This window comes from Pseudonaja textilis, chromosome Z (genome assembly GCF_049901715.1).
Source record: "Pseudonaja textilis isolate UNSWEBS1 chromosome Z, rPseTex1.2, whole genome shotgun sequence".
Taxonomy (NCBI): domain Eukaryota; kingdom Metazoa; phylum Chordata; class Lepidosauria; order Squamata; family Elapidae; genus Pseudonaja; species Pseudonaja textilis.
The window spans coordinates 78,026,562-78,045,631 of NC_142008.1; the positions used below are offsets into that span (position 1 = coordinate 78,026,562).

The 19,070-nt window shown below is 37.8% G+C and overlaps 2 protein-coding genes across 2 annotated transcripts in view; one reads left to right on the plus strand and one right to left on the minus strand.

Annotated features, from left to right (window-relative positions):
* VWC2 (von Willebrand factor C domain containing 2) overlaps positions 1-19,070 on the plus strand; it is a 97,774-nt gene that overhangs the window by 64,761 nt on the left and 13,943 nt on the right. The window lies entirely within an intron of this gene.
* ZPBP (zona pellucida binding protein) overlaps positions 7,859-19,070 on the minus strand; it is a 41,085-nt gene continuing 29,873 nt past the window's right edge. Inside the window, exons 7-8 of the mRNA XM_087917488.1 lie at positions 11,842-12,019; positions 7,859-8,032 (exon numbers count right to left, since the gene is read on the minus strand). Coding sequence (XP_087773614.1) covers positions 7,938-8,032; positions 11,842-12,019 — 273 coding nt within the window. The 3' untranslated portion in view covers positions 7,859-7,937. The remainder of the gene's footprint in view (positions 8,033-11,841; positions 12,020-19,070) is intronic.

A 19,070-nucleotide genomic window follows, 5' to 3' on the forward strand; every position in this document is an offset into this window, starting at 1 on the left:
TGTTATTAATCACAATTCTAGATTTTATGCAGCCCAAGACAAATAGAATGAAAAAGTTTTTGTTGGATGCTAAAATGAGTTTCTTCATTATTGTTTATATTGCCTTCCTTATTTTGAAGTCATATTCAGTAGCTTTTATATAATCTGTACAATATTAATTATATTGATTCTACTGTTTCACCAATTAAAATATTCTATTAAACTATGTTTCATTCCTTTTAGTCTTTTCATTAGCCTCAGAATTCATTCTTGCATATGCTTTAAAAACTGTAACAAATGTTTCCAGACACATACCTAATTGATATATTATTTCTTAATTCTGAGAAATTAATCCACTCATTTATAATTACATTCTCCCCAAGAGAAAATTAAGATTGAAATTCAAAATAGTATTTAGCCTCATATTAGTTAGTATGTAGAAAATACACTATTAACACCAAATTTATAACTCTTTTATTATGCTTTATGCAGCATAACAGAAGAGTTATAAACTGAGACCTCCCACAGCACCACTTTGGTTGAAGTCAAACATTAATTAAAAACTATGTGTGCTCAAGAAAATCAGAAATTAACTGTAATTATAATCAATGGATACAATAGTGTAGAGAATATTTGACGAAAATAGCAAATTGCAGAGTAAATATTCAATCACTATTTAGCAATCTGCCTAGTAGCACATGGATTGTATCAAGTTAATGTAAAGGCTGTCAGGTTGGGGAATGAAAATCCATAGGATGTATATTTTAGTTTTAGGGTAGATGCCTGGAAAATATTGATTGATATTATAAATTAAGACTATGAATTCACTATCTGATTTCTTTGGGAAACCAGAACTGGACCCAAGCAAAACTGATTAAAAAGTATAGAGCTTTTTCTCAGGAAGCACAAGAGTAGACAACCACCAAGAACTTGTTTTCAAATGGTTCTGGGAAACACCTTGCTAACAATTGATTTCAATTGAAAACATATGTATGGAGTCAAGAATCATTTGTACCAGAAACTGGATGCCTTTGTCTTACCAAGAGGCAGTGTGGCAGTTCTGAACTTTTGGGAAGAAGGTTATCTAGGGCCATAAACAACATACAATGCTCTTGATGGGGCTGCATGAATGGAGATTAAAACCAGAAAAGAAAGATTGCCTCTTTAGGCTGATGAGGAATTAAAGTTCCAAGATCATTGGATATGTTGAGGAAGGTGCCTAATTGGGAACCTCTACCATGAATCCATCCATATATTGTTAAGCAGCCTGATTTCAATCCTTTTTGAAAAGGGAGGAGTTGCATTTCCCAATCAGGAGATGCCAGTTTAAAGAAAAGTTGCCTATTTTTGTTAGTTTCACAATTTCCATTTCAGCTTTAAGATCTCTGAGATGAATACCATTTAGAATCAGGAATTAATTAAACTTACAATCTAAGTTATTAATTTTATTATAAATGAACTGGACTCTCTTTTATCAATTATGCTTATAACTTTTCTATCACTGGGCATTTGTCCAGTTCTTTTGTTACCTCCCTGAAAATGTCAGTTTAATATTGCCATGGCCATCTGTTCTAATTTTTTATATTAATGGACTCTTTCATCATGAATTGAAATTTGCTTCCTGTCTATTGAAATATATTTATCTGTCCTTGTTAGATATGAAAATTTTCCATCGAGATTTGAGGGCTGAGGAATGGCTAGATATCCAACTCTTTTAGGCAGCCATGTCATTTATGGATGGAACTATAAAGTTTCATCCATTTTAGAAAATGTGTCAGGCTGCACTGTAGATTGCCTTATCCAAAGTTTTTCTGCCAGTCTTGTGAGACCACCTAGAAAGTTTTTATCTTTGTGAAATGAAAGGGGCATGGACCAGAAGATAAGCTTTCTCTATAATTGCCCAATATTATGGAATATATCACAGGTGCACTTAGCGTGTTTCCTTTCTGCTTTCCAGAAGCTACTTAAGACCATTTTTTTAAAGAGGATCACTTTAAAGAGGATCAACAATCCAGTGTTGGCTGGGTATATGTTTTTCTCTTCATTTTTATGTAAGGGAGTTGGATAAATCCAATTGTTTTAAGGATATAAATTTTGTTTTGGAAAGATTTTTAGAGATGTATATTATCCAGAATCAATTTGAGATTATTTCATTTACTTGTAAAATCAGTCAGTCCATAAACACAGATGGAGAACAATGGAGATTGTTCAAGATACTTTCTTAAATTTTTAGGGGGGAGAACTTTTAAAATGCGTGGATTAATACCCTTTCGGTTCATAATTTTTCCCAGTAGCCTATTTGGTATTTTGATAAACAGATGACAGATTTCTCACTATCGTCTAATTTTTGGAGACAGGAACATATTTCCCAAAGGAATGAGTTTCAGAACTGAAAACATGGTATTCCTTTCATTGACAAGGAATCCAGAATGATGTAGAGTAGCCAGTGTCTCAGTTATATCAAGCCAAGCTTTCTGTTGAAATAATGCCTAGATCAATGTAAGTATGGATCAGGGGAACCTGCAGTGAATGGGTTGAAACAACCAAAATGGCATTCATGAACTTCAAACCCCAATTTCTTTTCTATGTACATCAAATTCTAATGCAAGAACAGAATAGATAAGAGATTCTAAATATTACTCTTTATCCACATGACAACACAGTATGTGGCAGAAGAGATTAGGCAAGTGCCTGTTTTTTGCAATTTACAGTTTTACATGTATAACTTTTACTTCTATTGAAAATTAATAACAGAGCAAATAGATTAAAATGGATATCTACATTGCACTGTCCCACTTAACAATTTCATATTCTATTAGCTACTTTACAAAGTTATTGAAAGCTGTTGGAAAAGTTCTATAACTGAAACAAAGTAAATGATATATATAGTTTACAAATAGTGTGTCCGTTTAATACAGATACTGTATACATACACAAACACACTATTCATGCCAAGTGTTAGCATGAAAAACAAACGTCTCTGTACATGCACAGTTAATTTCAGAAATAAATGTATACACATTGGCAAACCAACGTTGATTTATTTCAGAATTTTTAAAGTGTTTATACAAACAGCTATTTTTGTGCAATTCCAGTCATGTCCTTCTGAAAATGTTCATGTATGTTGTACTATTAGCATTGCTCTTCAAAGATATTCACTCCCTCTAAAAGTAAAAAAAAATAGAAGAGCAACCTTATACAAAATTATTGGGAAAAGCCTTTGAGGTTGATTTGAAAACTTTGAAAGTTTTTTTTAAAAAGCAACTAAATCATTAATCAGCTCTGCATGATAAATTCATTTTGTCTTAATAGTGTGATATATGTGTTGTGTGCATCTATGAATTTAACTCAAACTACTTGTCTATGGAAATTCTCAGTAATTCAGGTTATGGTTATCACGAAGGTGCTTTTTCAAGACACAACTGGACTTTGCTTTTCCTTGAAGACATTTCTCTCCTCACCCAAGAAGCTTCATTAAAAACTGAAGAAGCTTCATTGATGAGAAGAGGCTATTTTCCAAAGCACCAGAATGGAAAACAAGAAATAATGAATGGAAATTAATCAAGGAGAAAAAGAACCTTGAACTAAGGAGAAAATTCCTAACAGTGAGAACAATTAAGCAGTAAAACAGTTTGCCTTCAGAGGTTGTGGGTTCTTCATCACTGGAAGCTTTTAAGAAGAGATTGGACAGCCTGTAATCAAGAAAATTACAGAATAAAAAATTTATAACTACACTATATAACATATAAACATGGATGCTGACCGTCACCCTCAAAATATGAGTTAACCACATATAGAAATACCCATCTACTTAGTATTTTCTGCGTATCCATATATTTCCATTGTGAGTAATACTAACTAGATTTCTGTGGGATATAAGTGAACGAAATACAATTGTAAAGAGGACAGTGTAACTACATCATATTGAAGCAGCAAAAGAAAGTAATCCATAATCTTTGAATTAACCTTGAATTTTAAACGATATACCATTTGGTTAAGTAAATCAGTATAGTGGCGCTGGTAGAGGCTTCCTTGATCCATGTGATGTAATATCACTGTATATGTGTATACTGCAACTATAAAAGGGGAAGGGCTTGCATTGTTATACAGCTTTCATCTTTCTTGCTCTCCCTGCAGAATACCCAGTTGGAATCCAAATGCACAATGATTGTCAGGCTACAGAACTTTTCCCATTCACTCAACTAGAATGAACTTTTGAAAACGTATCCAAACGTATCACAAAGGAATTCTTTATTGAGATGAGACAATTCCTGCAGGAGTTCAAAGCAGCGTCTGAGGTCTCTCAGGCATTCAGGGATACATAAGGGAGTTTAGAACCCCTCCCCTTATCTCGATGTGTATTTAGTGAAACAAAAGCCAGTATGTTAATTCCCCCCCACCCCTCTTGTTAGAACGAACTATTCAAGAGATTCCCAAAGTACAATCTCACTGTGGAATTTTTATGACCTTCTCATCTCCTGGTTGTGCCTCTCAGAGGTGATAGTTCTGGCCATCTGGCTTTTCTCCCTCCATCGTATCATGTGTGGGTTATACAAATTCGATATAAGATTAAATATATTCAGGTTACATCAAGAAAGGATTTCTTTATCAGCCCCCCCCGCTTTTCTTCTTCCACTGAAGAAATGACAGATACACAGATCTGACAGTGATTTTTACATGCATGTTGGATTTCTCCAGCTATACTGCCAAGCTCTCCTAAAATTTTCACAAAAAGGGGTACGGGTAAATGGTTGAGTTATCCAATGCTGTATTAATTGTCTTGAATGCCTGAAAAAATGCTAATGAGGAAACCATCATTTAGGAATAGTGTTGGGTTCTATTAAAGCTTTCTTATGGCATTTGGTGAAGGGATCTAGAGAAAGTTTATATATTTTAATGTTGGGTCTGAGTAGCTTAGAAAAAAAAAGACACCTGGTTTGAAAACTTAAAACCAGTAGTTTGAATTATCCCAAAGGCAACTGGTCTTTCCTTGAAGATGTTTCATTTCTTTGTGGCATCTCCTCAAATATTGGAATACTGCTATCATATCACCCTTACTCCTTCTTTTCTCTAGACTAGTCATACTCATTTCCTGAAACTGTTCTTGTTTTACTTTCCAGACTATTAATCATATCTTAGTTGCTCTTCTGTGTACTCTTTAAAAAAAAAAATCTCAACATCATTTTTATAATACGGTGACCTAAACTGGATGTAATATTCCAGATGTGGTCTTAATAAGATTTTATAAGTATTAGTATTTATAATATTAGTACTAATACTTATGTTATACTAATACTTGACAGGATCTTGACTCTATCCCATGTTTATGCAACCAAGGATTGTATTAGCTTTTTGGGCTGCCACGGCAGTGTTGGCTCATACTAAAATGATTATCCGCTAGGACTCTGAGATGCCTCTAACAGTTACTATTTTTGAGTAAGGTTTCAACTAATCTGTACTTATACATTTGATTTTCCTGCCTAAATGTAAAACCTTACTTTTCTCTACATTAAATTTCATTTTTTGAAGTGTTCATGTCTGCCAAGATCCATTTGGATCCTGAGTTTGTCACCTGGGATATTGGCTATTCCTAGCATCTTTGTGTTGTCTGCAAATCTGATGGAATTCCCTTCTACTCTTTCATCTGTTTATGAAGCTATTGAAGAAGACTGGGCCTAAGATAGAAAGTTGTGGTATCCCACTGCTTACTTCCCTCCATGTAGATGTACTACCATTAAGAGCTACTTGTTAAGTATGATTTGTCAGCTAATTACAAATGCATCTAGTGATGCTATGTCACATTTTTACCAAGAAGTATATTGTGGTCTACTTTGTCAAATGCCTTACTAAAATCCAAATATGCTGTGTCCACAGCATTTTGCTGATGCACTAATTTAGTGACTTTGTAAAAGAATGAAATAAGGTTTGTTTGACCTGATCTGTTTTTGACAAACCCATGTTGGTTTCTGTTATAATTTTACTTGCTTCTAGGTGTTCGCAAATCAATTACTTGATTTGTCAGCTAAGTTGGTCAGGAACCTGTTCAATCTCCCACTTGATGCAATTTGTCTCCGTTAAAACCATCAAATTCCTGTAATGGCAATTATATCATACTTGCCTTCATGTACTAGTTCTTCGAGTTTACTGTTTGTATCCTAACCTTTGAGCGTTTGTGTATAGGCATTTGAGTCCTTTTATTGCTGGACCTGGAGATATGCTTCCTATATCTCCTGTTTTCTCTTTCAGTTGTTCCTCCTTCCCATCACTTTCTACCTCATTGTTTGATTGGTTGTCTTGAGGTTTGTGCTTGGAATTAAATCCCAAAGATCATAAGGATTGTCCTAAAGATTGGTCACCCTTCTCCCTCATTTTTCATTTAAAGCCGTTCTGATAAGTTGAGCCAGTCATTTTCAAAATATATTCTTCCCATTTCTTGTGACATGCTGTCCATTCTTTCATGAAGGCAGTGCAGACTATAGTCTAAGAATCCAAAGTTTTCTTGGTGGCACCAACCCTTAAACCACTGGTTCATTTATACAATCCTTTGTTCTCTCATTGAATGTTAAAGTTCCAATGAAAACACCACTCTGCTTGTAACTCTTTAATTTTCTTGCCTAAATATCTGATATCTGCATAAGAGTTCAGAGGTTTTTCTTATCAGATACATTCTGAACCTCTAAATATCAAAAGGAAAAATGAAAGGCATTTTTAAAAGAATCGAATGGTCATTTAGGCCATTTATTGCAATTGAAAGGGAGCTAGAATCTATTATAATTGTAACATAAACAAAATCAATAGAAACTTTGCTTAACAGATCAATTCTAAGTATTGTACTTTTGCTTAGTGTTATCTACTAACAGCAAAATATTCTTAAACGAAGAAAAAAAAACCTTTTTTCCCTCACACAAGATTGAACTGTGGAATCAGCAAGTGTCAGGATCTAACACTCTTGCATCCCATAAGACTGAGAAACTGACGATTTCCTATATTATGTTGTCATGTTTCATATCTATGATGTTGAATTTTCTAAAACCAAAGATATTTGGAAGGTTCTCCTCTTAAAATTTAAATAATTGCACCTTCAGAATTACAGAATTGCCAGGGGAATGCAACAATATTTTAGAATAGAGTAATAGAGTTGGGAGGGACCTTAGCGGTCTTCTAGTCCAACTTCCTGCTCAAGCAGGAGACCCTATGCTATTTTAGACAAATGGTTGACCAATCTTCTCTTAAAACGTCCAGTGATGGAGCACCTGCAACTACAGAAGGCAAACCATTACATTAATTGCTCTGTCAGGAAATTTTTCCTTATTCTTTTCTGCCACATAGTATGCAGGGGTTGGATTCTACAGGTTCGCACCTATTCGCTAGAACTGGTTGTTAACATTCTAAGCAGTTTGGAAACCAGTTGTTAAAAGAAATTACTGGCCTAATCCTGTAAGGCAGGCAGGAAGGAAATGTTCTGGTGTTGCTTACAGAAACTGCCTTTCCGTTAACCCTTATTACATTCTTGGCAGGACTAGACTTCCTGTCTCAGGAACTTCTCCGGAGTTTTTTTCCCCTCCTTTGCTGATACTTTGCTTGTGTGGAGTGCCCATTAAAAGTTACAATGGCACTGAAAAAAGTGACTTATGACCCTTTTCATACTTACGACTGTTGCAGCATCCCCACAGTCATGAGAGGCCAGGCAAGGAGATGCGTGCCTCAATGTGAGTGATGTTGAGTTGGCCATGCACAGCCAGTCACATGACCACAAAGCAATGCCCACCAACTAAGCCACGCCCACAGAACCCGTTGTTAAAAAAATTGAATCCCACCCGATAGTATGCCTCATGTAAATGTAATAATGTAATATAAATATATAGACTTTTTTTAAAAAAAAAATCCTTTTATTTGGCTTGTAAAGATGTAAAGTACAAGAAGGTTACTAAACATAGCAAAAGGATTATGCTAACAGTCTAATAACAATGTTTGGCTCCATATGTCAGACTTCTGTTGCATTGAAGACAATGAGTTCCTTCATGAGGGTTGAATGATCCTGGACTGCACACAACTATAACAAAAGAAAGCAAAACATAACAAAACAAAAATAATAATGTCATCAAATGTAGTATAATTTTCTGTAATCAAATGAAGATTCCAAATTCAAAGCCAGTTAATTGCTTCAAGAAGTCTTGTCTACATGGGATTTTATTTCCTAAATTCTGTATTAAGACTCACAAAGATGTTTTAAGAAAAAATAAAATAAGGATATAGGAGGCAGAAGTAAATGTAAAAAGTATAAGATAGCCATCATAAGTGAACAAAACTTTGAGAAGACTCCATCAGTTATCTGTAAACACATTGTATATAGGTAACATCTCTGCCCCATCCCATCATATTCTAAGATTTATCTTCCACTAGAGGAGTCAATGTGAATAACTACAGGTACAGAACATTTGGTATTGGATTTCTTGGGGTATTGTGTTATATGAAAACTCAGATAAATGTTTCACAACTAGTATCAAAATAAAATATAAATTTTGTTAAGTTATGGATCTATTATCGATCATTATGATTGGCTTGGTTTGTTATGTAGATGTGCTCCCAACAATTCTTATGAATGAAACTATTGAGTCCTTGAGTGATTTTTTCCAGCAATTTAATGAACTTTAAAGAACTTTAGCAAATATAGTAAGACAGGGTCAGGGTCTGTGCTGTTCATTTGCTTCCAAGATTCGAATCTTCTTCAGTCCAAATAGTCCTCTGTTTCCAACCATTCATTTAGTGACCATTTGAAATTACAACAGCATTGGAAAAAGTGGCTTGTTCTTGCACTTATGACCATCACAGCATCCACAGAGCCACATTATCAAAATTCAGGCATTTGGCAATCAGAATGTATTTACAATAGTTGTGTCATTCCAGATATGATTGTCATTTGCAACCTTCCCAGCTTGAATTGGGACAATTAGCTATAGCCACATTGCCGCAGCCACTTCACCGCAGCCTCCCCAGCTGTCCCAATGCACTGCCACAGCCACCAAGCTCCCGGTGCACTACCACAGGCCCCACACCCCTACTCAATGTATGAGTAGGTAAACTGGTACTTTTGAGATCTATGCTAAAAAAAACCAAGTATTTTTTAATGTAATGAATGATTGCAACTCAATAGCCTTACAGTAACATTCCTTGACACTATTTCAACCTGACAAAAATAAGCATCACAAAATATTCTACCTCTATTTACAGGCAAAAAATATAGCTAACATTAATTTAGGAAGGCTTAAATCTGAGATTTAAGGTAATTTTAATAAGGTTTAGCCATGGAGCTCAATTGCACACTTACCTAATATATAAGGTTACAATTTGTACATTTTATTGTGCATATTCCCCGCTGTGCACAGTTATTTACCTGCAGTCTTCTAGTACTCATCTATGAATGCACATAGAGCAGTGGTTCCCAACCTTTTTTTTTGCCCTGCACCCCTAAAGAAATTTCACTCGAACCTCGCACCCCCTGAAATAAATAAATAAAAATGCCAACATATAGCCAATATCCTATTATTTACCTGGACTTTTCTCACACCCCCTGGAATATCGTCTCGCATCCCCAGGGGGTGCGAGCACCCCAGGTTGGGAACCCCTGACATAGAGGATGCATTCCAGTTCAGATTTGAAGTGTCACAGAACTTGAGAGTTTTTGGTAGAAGCCCAATGGTTACTCAATGCAATAACCATTACAGTGGATAGAATCCAAGATTTCTAATTTTCAATCCAAATCAGAGGAAAGACTTGTTTTCAAAATTTAGATGATAATTTGAAGGTTTACAGTTGAAGACCCATCTCTTTCTCATTTTAATCTCTAAGAGTCACATAGATGAATCCACACTCTTACTGTGAAGTAGGTAGTCTAGGAGAGTATTGAATACAATATTGCACAAAGACTGCATCCTCCTGACATTACAATCTCAAGTAACAATGTCTTATTAAATTTGAAGGTTGCAGCCCAACAAATGTACAAAAAGCACATTAGTCAAAAAAATAAAGCTGACAAAGGCACTATTTGAATATCTCACAAGGACAGGGCAAGAATATTTCGCCAGCTCATAGCACTAAAGAATAATAACTGCCATCCATTTCTAAAAATCTTTCATAAGACAGGAAATCAGCACTTAATTCTGCCACAAAGCAATAACATCTTCAGATTTTACCTCAAAGCAATTGTTCATTTTTATATATGAAGACCAAACAGAAAGCACTTATTAAAGGTTCAGATGAGACAAACAGAATTAAAAACAAATACTTATATGTTGATCTTGAAAGTTCAATGCAAGCTGGAGGCCATTGTCCTTTGCATCATAAAAACTTAAAACAAAACTTCAAACATACTTGACAGAATACTTTTATCTCACACATAAGAGAATGAAAAGAGATGGAGTCAACTCTCATAGGAAGGGAAAATATAGGAGTGGCAGAACTTGGGGGCAGAGTTTAAAAAAGGGAATGAACCAAGAATCTCTACATAGCTACATGTGAACTAAGTCTAATTTCCCTTGAATTCCAAATATCCTTATCTAACCCCAAACAGATTCTAACTATTAGATAAGAGTCAATTCAAGAGAGATATAACTTAGTTCCCTAGTGGCTATGGAGAGCTGATCCTTCTTTTAACTCCACCCCAGATTGTGCTTTCTTTCTCCTAAAGAAAATGAATTCTAAACAATAGTTGAGTTCCTTATTATCAAAATAAACCCAACTTTCTATTGTAATATATGTCACATGAAATAAACTCTGCCCGATTCCACAGAAATAAAACAGAGACTTCTATCTAAATAACGGGAATGGATTAACAATTAATAAAAAAGCAATTAATAAAAAGGGATTAACTGGATTGGTAGCCCATCTTCAAAATTAACAAAAAGGGGATTAACTGGATTGGTAGCCCATCTTCAAAAGAGTGCAGGAAATTGTTCTTGGAAATATTTTCTCATTATCTATTGTACCTATTTCCCTCAAACAGCATATTTTCAGTTCTATATTGTAAAATCTGTGGATTTGAATCAAGCGTCTAATCTTGGAATTTTCCATGGATTAGGAGCATGGATTCTATGGATTAGGAGCATAAAATGGAGAGTGCCAAGCAATATCAAACAGCTGCTTTGCAATATTGTGGTTTTGGCATGAAAAACTTCAATATTCTATTGCTTGTATCAATGAAGAAGAAAAAGGGTAAGGTAAGAAAAATTCACTCATAACCAAGCTGACCTTATATTTTGTGATTCAGAGATGAAACAATAGGCACATACGGTTTTCAGTCAATAGCATCAATCTTTTTCCCTTTTAATTCAGTAGCATTTAAAGTTTGGTACAAAGGAAGCACTCCCAAATACAGAGTGATTGTAGAATGTCTATTTATTAAAAGCAGAAATTCATTGCAGACTCAAGAAAGCAAATTAGTCTTTTAAACTTTGCTTTCACAAAATGCAGCCCTAAGAACTCTTAACTCCAATTCTTTAGAGTAATTATCATCTATTCTAGAAAAGATAGGTACAAGTCAATATACTAATCATAATGGTAGTCACAATACATTTTGATTTAAAATTGATTTTATACTAGGTCAGAATTCATCTCTATGGGTCACAATGAACAAATGCCAACAAGTTAGTTTATCACAGTAATCAACTCATTTGCAGTGACATTTCATTTTCAAGATATTCACCATGAACTATGCAACCAAACCATAAAAAATAATAACCAAATTTATCACTAGCAATAAATATACTAACTCTGTTGTAATAAAAGGCTAAGCAGACAATTCCTCTAAAAATATCTTTGTAGCCTGTATTTATAATCCTGAAAACTGTTATACTTCCAACCTACCACAACAATTAGGGCAATCTGGGTGTAGTAGAGAATTAATTCCATAACCTGGAAAACAACGATTAATCCACACCATTTGCAGAGAGCCTTCAATGTAGTATATTTCAGGTAGTGGTGCTGTTCTTTTTCCAAGAACTTCAACTTGTTGGCTAAAGAATTTCTCTATTAGGTTTTTTGCCTGAAGTAAAAAAAAAATCCTTTCTTTATAAAGATAAAAATCAGCATTTTTCTTATTTTTCTTACTTATATAAAAATACAAACAGTATCAAAAACATTAACAGTTTATCATTGGCAAATGTATTTATTGCACTATACACTGAATAAAGTCCCCAACCTTTTGAGCACCAGGGACCAGTTCCATGCAGAGAGGTTTTACCATGGACCGCAGGGCCACTATCAAACTGCTTCATTGCAGACTCAAGAAATGCGGCTTCACTTGGTTGTGTGGCCTGGTTTCTGGCATGCCGCAGCCTGGTACCAGTCCATGGATGGGATTGGAGACCCCTAGTCTAGAGGGAGATTTGGAATATTATTTATCTATATAGAATCATATGACTGGAAAGGACTTTGGAGCTCTTCTAGTCCAACACTATACTCAAGATAGAATTCTTTGTACCATCTTCAATGAATGGATGTCAAAAAAAACTTTTAAGTGTCTATTTTATGAGCTTCCACCCATTGCATTCTTCCCTCAGATGCTCTGAAGAATGAATTGAACAACTCTTCTTTGTAAAGCCCCTCAAATACTGGAAGATAGCTATGTTACCCCAATTGTCAGGTCTACCAGCTTCAGCACTTCAAATCCTGACATCAAAGGACAGGAGGAAGGGGGACTATGGAATGTGGATTAGAACCAGGGTGAGAATGGAAGAAAGGAAGCAGGAGGGAGGGGGAAATTGACAGGGGTGAGAACAATCGGGTGCTTATACCAGTTTACTCAAGATTTCAAGGATAACCTGGGAATGAATGGCTAAACTGCCCACCATAAAAAGGTTTCCAAAACAGCCAAATGCCTTGCTACTTGACACTGGTGACTGGCTCAGGGGAGGTGGATCAGGAGGGAAGCAAAAATTTCATGGTTTGTTCTGGAATTCTTTAGATCCTGCCTTACTTATTTTGCAATCATTCTACTCTAGTAAAAGTACTTATTACTTCAACCAAATGAAGTCTAGTGTTATTCTTTCCTAGCGTTAGATTTGGGGCAGGCCTGACACTAGGTGGGATCTCTAAAATCAGTCAACCTGGAGACATCCTCTACCATGGAGACCATCACACGATGTCAGCTTGCAACAGCAAACAGGAGGGAGAAGCCTCAGCTGAAGCAGCAGCCAAACCCCAAAGCAGAAGAGATCATCCCGAGTAGCTAGTGGAACTTGAAGCCTGTGGCAAGCAGCCGAAGCCCAAGTTGTCCCTAGGTGTCAGGAAAAAAAGAAGATTGGCAGAAGCCTTCTGGGGTCAACTTCCAAGGACAGTCACGGAAGCTGCAGCAGAGAACCCCACCGCAATGAGGAAGAGATCATGGCGCTTGATGAGCTTGATCACGAAGTTATGCTATTCAAACAGGCATTCGATTTCCTTAGAGGGGCATTTGGCAACTTCAAGACCTAGAAGGCCCTGGCCCCAATGGCTGCATCTCCCCTGGTGGTTGTAGCCCAAGGCCCAGCACCTCAGCTACAGCTAATCCACCCCCAGCAGCTCAGCAACCTCAAGCCCAGTTGGCTCCCACACTAAGGAGAACGGAGCAGAAACCCCTTGCCCTGGGAATGAAGTTTGGCAGTAATCCAAAACATCTGGCCTTCCTGATCCAGGTGTGGATATATATGCAGGAGTATGGGGAACAACTGCCCATCAAAGAAATAAAAGTAAAGCCTAGAAACAGTCACAATGGAGTGGATAGTGGCTCTGCATAATAAAGACACTCCAGAGCTGCGTAATTTCAATCAGTTCGTGTGGCCCTTTGTAAGAGATTTGAAGACACAACCAGAAGGCCAGAATTCACATGAAGACCATTAACCAAGGGTGAAGATCCTTGGCTGCCTACAGACAAAAGTTTTGCAGTCTAGTCTGCAAGCTGAATGAGTGGCTGCAGGACATGTTGATTGAGTGCTTCCAGGATGGACTGAATGATGATGTATCTGCATTTCCTGAGTGGCCCCTTGCACTCTGCACCCATGGTATATCCTTGCCATGAGGTAGAGATTGATTTGGCCAAATTTTGAAACTGTGCTAGCTGTGAATGGAGAAGACCCCATACCACCAAAAGAAGGGAGACCCCGAAGCTGCGGGATAGCAAGCAAATCTCCCGTTGGTCTCCAGCGGATGTTTCAAGTGTGGAGTTGAGGGACACCCAACTGCTGACTGCTGCATGTCAGAGTACACCCAATCAAGAAGCTCATGATAGGTCCTACCAAGAAATGAGGGAAACTGGCCTCAAGAATCTGAGAGACAGTTCTGAAATGGATACAGGTTGTGAAGTTGTTCCACCCCACCCCGCTCCGAGAGCATAAGAACTCCGAACAAAGATCCAAAGAGCCTGGGTGAAAGCAGACAAAGACCCCTTGGTAAGTTGCTCTGTAATACTGGTGACTGGACCAGCTGGACCAGAACTAGTGGCTCCCTCATCAGGGCAGAAGGGGAAGCTGGTGGTCCTTCTGGACTCAGGCTGCACCAGATGTCTGGACAGCCCTGCCTTAGTGGAAGAAATGGGCTTGCCTCTTAAACTGCCTGTGGCATTCTGCCAGCTCGATGGGTCAGTGGCCGGGGAAGCCCCTACCACATTTGTCACCAAATAGAAATAATGATGGGGGAGCACACAGATACTTTAAATTTCATTGTGGCATAGAAAGGCCCCTTGTGCTTGGCTTCAAAAGTGGAATCCCTATGTGAACTGGAGGAAGCATCTCTTAAAAATCTGGCAGCGGGAACTAAGGCGAATTCCAGGGGAAGGATGCCCAAACTCAGAAGAAGAGAAACTACAGTGAAACCCAGAGGGGATGTGGGGACAGACATGAAGGAGACCCAAATCTAAATCAAGACCTAGGGGATGTGTTTAGTGAAAAGGGCTCAGACAAACACTGCCACAACCACATAGATTGCTCTATAGAAAAACTGCCTAAGACCAAACTACTGTATATTCAAAGACTCCAAGGGAGCTTAACGAGCTCCAGGCTTTTATTAACTAAACCTTAAAACAAGGCTTTATTCAGCCAGTTAGATTACAAGTAGTGTCAGTACTTTTCCAAGAAGGATAGGTCCCTTCATCTCTGTGTCGACTATCGAGGGTTAAATGCAGGATGCATGGAAGATATATACCACTTGCCACTTATGCAGGACTTGCTAACTCATCTGGCCAAAGGGCATTTAATTTTTTTTTTACAAAACTGGATCTGCAGGAGGCTTACTATCGAGTCAGAATCAAAGAAGTGGATAAATGGAAACTGTTTTTAACTTCCCACTCAGATGTTTTTAATTCTGTGCATCCACTGTATACATGCAGTTAATTAACAAAGTACTTCACAAACACTTATTCAAGGGAGTCTTACTGTACTTGGTGACATTTTGATCTACACAGAAACTATGGCTGAGCAAGTGAAGCTAGTGTGAAACTTGTTAAAAAAGCTGCAGGTGCCAAACTGTGTACCAAGCTATTGAAAGGTGAACTCCATCAAAGCAAAATTGATTATCTAGAGTACCGTATCTCCCACAAGGCAATCAAAATGGACCATGCAAAAGTCCAAGCAGTCTGATTGGGCTGTCCTCGCACCAGAAAGAAATGTCAGAGTTTTCTGGGTTCACCAACTTTTACCACCAATTCATTTCCACATTTGCACAAACAGCCTACCCATGACAAACTTGCTAAAGACCAAAGGAGAGGGAAAGCCGAAAGCAGACAATCTCTTAAATGGTCAATGGAATGTCAAGCCACTTTTGAAAACCTCAGACACTTGTTTGTGGCTGAGTCTGTGCTAAAGCACTCAAATCCTACCTCCTTATTCATCATTTAGGCAGATGTTAGCGACATGGCAATGGGGGCTGTGCTGCTATAGAAAAATGATCAAGGAATCCTCCAGCCTTATGCTATACCTCTAAAAAACTTATTGAAAGCCAGTGCAGGTAGTCAATATGGGAGAAAGAGGCATATGCAGTCTGGTGGTTTCTGCTCAATTGGAGGCATTTCTTAGAAGGGAGCAAAATCCCATCTGAGTTCTGGACATCATAAGAATAAGAGGCACTAAAGACTCTCAGGAGACTATCACCTAAACATGTCTGGTGGGCCCAATCGATTCAATTTTACTTTATGATACCGCTTGGGAAGGAAAAAATTTCCTTGCAGACATCCTATCCAGGCTGCCCAAGTACAATAGTGAAAAAAAAAGAAAAGAAACAGAGCAGCGATTCCTCAAAACAACTAGCAGTTCCAGCAATAACCTGAAATGTAGAGAAACCATGCCCACTTACTTCCTTAAAAGAGGGTCTAAGTTCAGCCCCGTGGTTATGGGACCATAAAGCAGAATGCACAATGCTTGATTGAATTGCATGGATTGCATCCAAGCTATATTTCCCCAAAAGCCAACAAACGAAAAGAGCCATGATTCTAAAACAGCTGGTCATTTTGAATTCATAAAAATTTTACACTTTGTAAAGTGCCAATTCTGATGGCCATCTTTGAAAAAAGGACATTGAAAACTATGTAGCCACCTGTCTCATGTGTGACTCAGCAAAATGGTGCCAGGGGAAAAAAATAAGGACTTCAACAACAACATTTCAACAATGTTGAAAAAACACTACGCAATCTAAAACCATCTCTATCTATTGGACCGGACATAACATGTGCCTACTTCTTAAAAAAGCTATCCACTGCCATAGCCGAACCTCCAAGCATAATCTTTGAAAAATCTTTCAGGACCAGCTCCTTGCCAAAACTATGGTCACAAGCCACAGTCATCCCCATCTTCAACTACTTGGAGTAGTCAAACTCCAAGCCCATGGAAAGAAGTATCCATGGACTTTATAGTTGAACTCTCTGAAAGTGCTGGCAATACTATTATTTGGGCCATAACTGACCTCTTCTCTAAACAAGTGCACTTTGTGCCCTGTCACAAAATCCCTTCAGTGTGCATGCTGGCTAAACTGTTTATTCAGCACATCTACAGCTTACATTATATCCCTGAATGCATTATCTCAGATTGGGGAGTTTAATTTACCTCTTGGTTCTGGCAAGAGTTTCTTAAACTCTCCCAGGGACTTAGCTTCTCTCATCATCCAAAAACTAATGGATCCTGTAAATGTACAAATTCTGTATTAGATAAATACCTCATAGTATTTGTACCTATGTCAATTACCAACAAGACAATTGGATTGATCTGCTTCCCTTTGCAGAAGTAGCCTACAATAATTCTGTCCACAGTAGCATTAGCTTTAAGCCATTCAAGGTGGCTTCAGGCCAAGATTTTGTAGACATGCCCAAATTACGTTACCAAAATTAATGTAACCTTCCTTCCTGGCAGAATGGGTGACCCAACTTCCAAACACCTGGCCAATGGTTGATGAACATTAGGAAATGGGTAGCAGGTACACACAAAAAGCAAGCAGACAAAAAAAACATTTTCTACCAAAAGAATTTAAAATAGGAGACTTAGTCTACCTATCCACTAAGGATCTTCAATCAACACAGCCTCCAAAAAACTGCTTAAATCTGAGAACACCTCCACTGCGTCCTACTGAACTACCACCTCCGTCTCCTATCCTCATTGAAGGTGAACATTTTTGAGATTAAGGACATTCTGGACTCTTGCACACATAGAGGGAAAACCCAATATCTCATTGCCTGGAAGCATTTCCTCCCATCAGAAACTGAATGAGTAGATGCCCACCATGTCAATGCCCTGCGCTTGCTGAAAAAATTCCAGTCCAAATACCCAAATAAACCAAGAAGATGCCTATATTCCTTTCTCTCTCTCCCTTCCTTCTCTCTCTCTCTTTTTTTTTTTTTGCTGTCTCTTTTTCTTTCCAGGACTAACATCCCTGTTCAGGAGGGAAGAATGTCAGGTCTACCATCTTCAGCACCTCAGACTGCACGTCTGCTGGCACCCTGGACAGGAGGGAGGGGGGACTATCGAATCTGGGTTAGAGCCAGGGTGAGAACAGAAGAAAGGAAATAGGAGAGAGGAAATTGATAAGGGTTAGAATAACCAGGTGCCAGTTTACTCCAGACATCAAGGACAACCGGCCTGAAAATGAGTGGATAGACTGCTCACCATCAAACGGTTCCCAAAACTTCCAAATGACGTACTATTGGATACTGGTGACTGGCTCAAGGGAGGTATACCAGGAAAGAAGGAAAGATTTATGTGGAAATTCTTCTTGTTTGCCTTGCAACCATTCTACACTAGTAAAAGTACCTATTACTTCAATCAAATGGAGTCTAGGGTCGTTCTTTCCTAGAGTAAGATTTGGGGCAGGTCTGACACCATTCCTCCTCTTCATTAGACTAGACATACTTATTTCCTTTAATCATTTATCATACAGTTAAGAGGTACTACTGGACCTCTTTGATACTCTTCTCTGTACTCTATTTAGGGTCTCGTCATCTTTTTTTAATCGTGACAACCAGAACTGGACATAGTATACCAAGTGTGGCCTCATTAGTGTAATATAGAACAGTATTATCACTTTTTATTATCTTGATAATAAAAAGTTGATGTAGCCTAGGACTAAATTGGCTTCTTTGGCAACTGTAGCACAATGTTGGCTCATGCTCAGATAGTCCTCTAGGACACCTAAATCTCTCACATAGTTATTACTGTTGATCCAGGTACTGTCTGTTCTATACCTGAGCATTTGTTTTTTCAGAACCTTACTTTCTCATAACTGAATTACCTCTTAGGGCCTATTGTTCAAATCTGTCAAGGTCCTTCTGAATCTTGAGTCTATCTTTTAAAGTAGTAGCAATTCCCCTCCCCACCCCAAGGTTGGTGTCATCTGCAGATTTCATGAATCCTGTTTCTATTCCTTCATCTACATTATTTATGCAGATGTTAAAGAACACTGGGCCCAAGACAGAACTTTGAGGAACCCTCATGCATGCTTCCTTCCACATGGATGCAATTCCATTGAAGACCAGATATGGAGTGTGTGGTTTGTCAGCCAATTGTGAATCCATCTGGTGATGGTACTATCCATCTCACATTGTTCTATCTTACCACGAAATAAGTTGTGGTCTGCTTTGT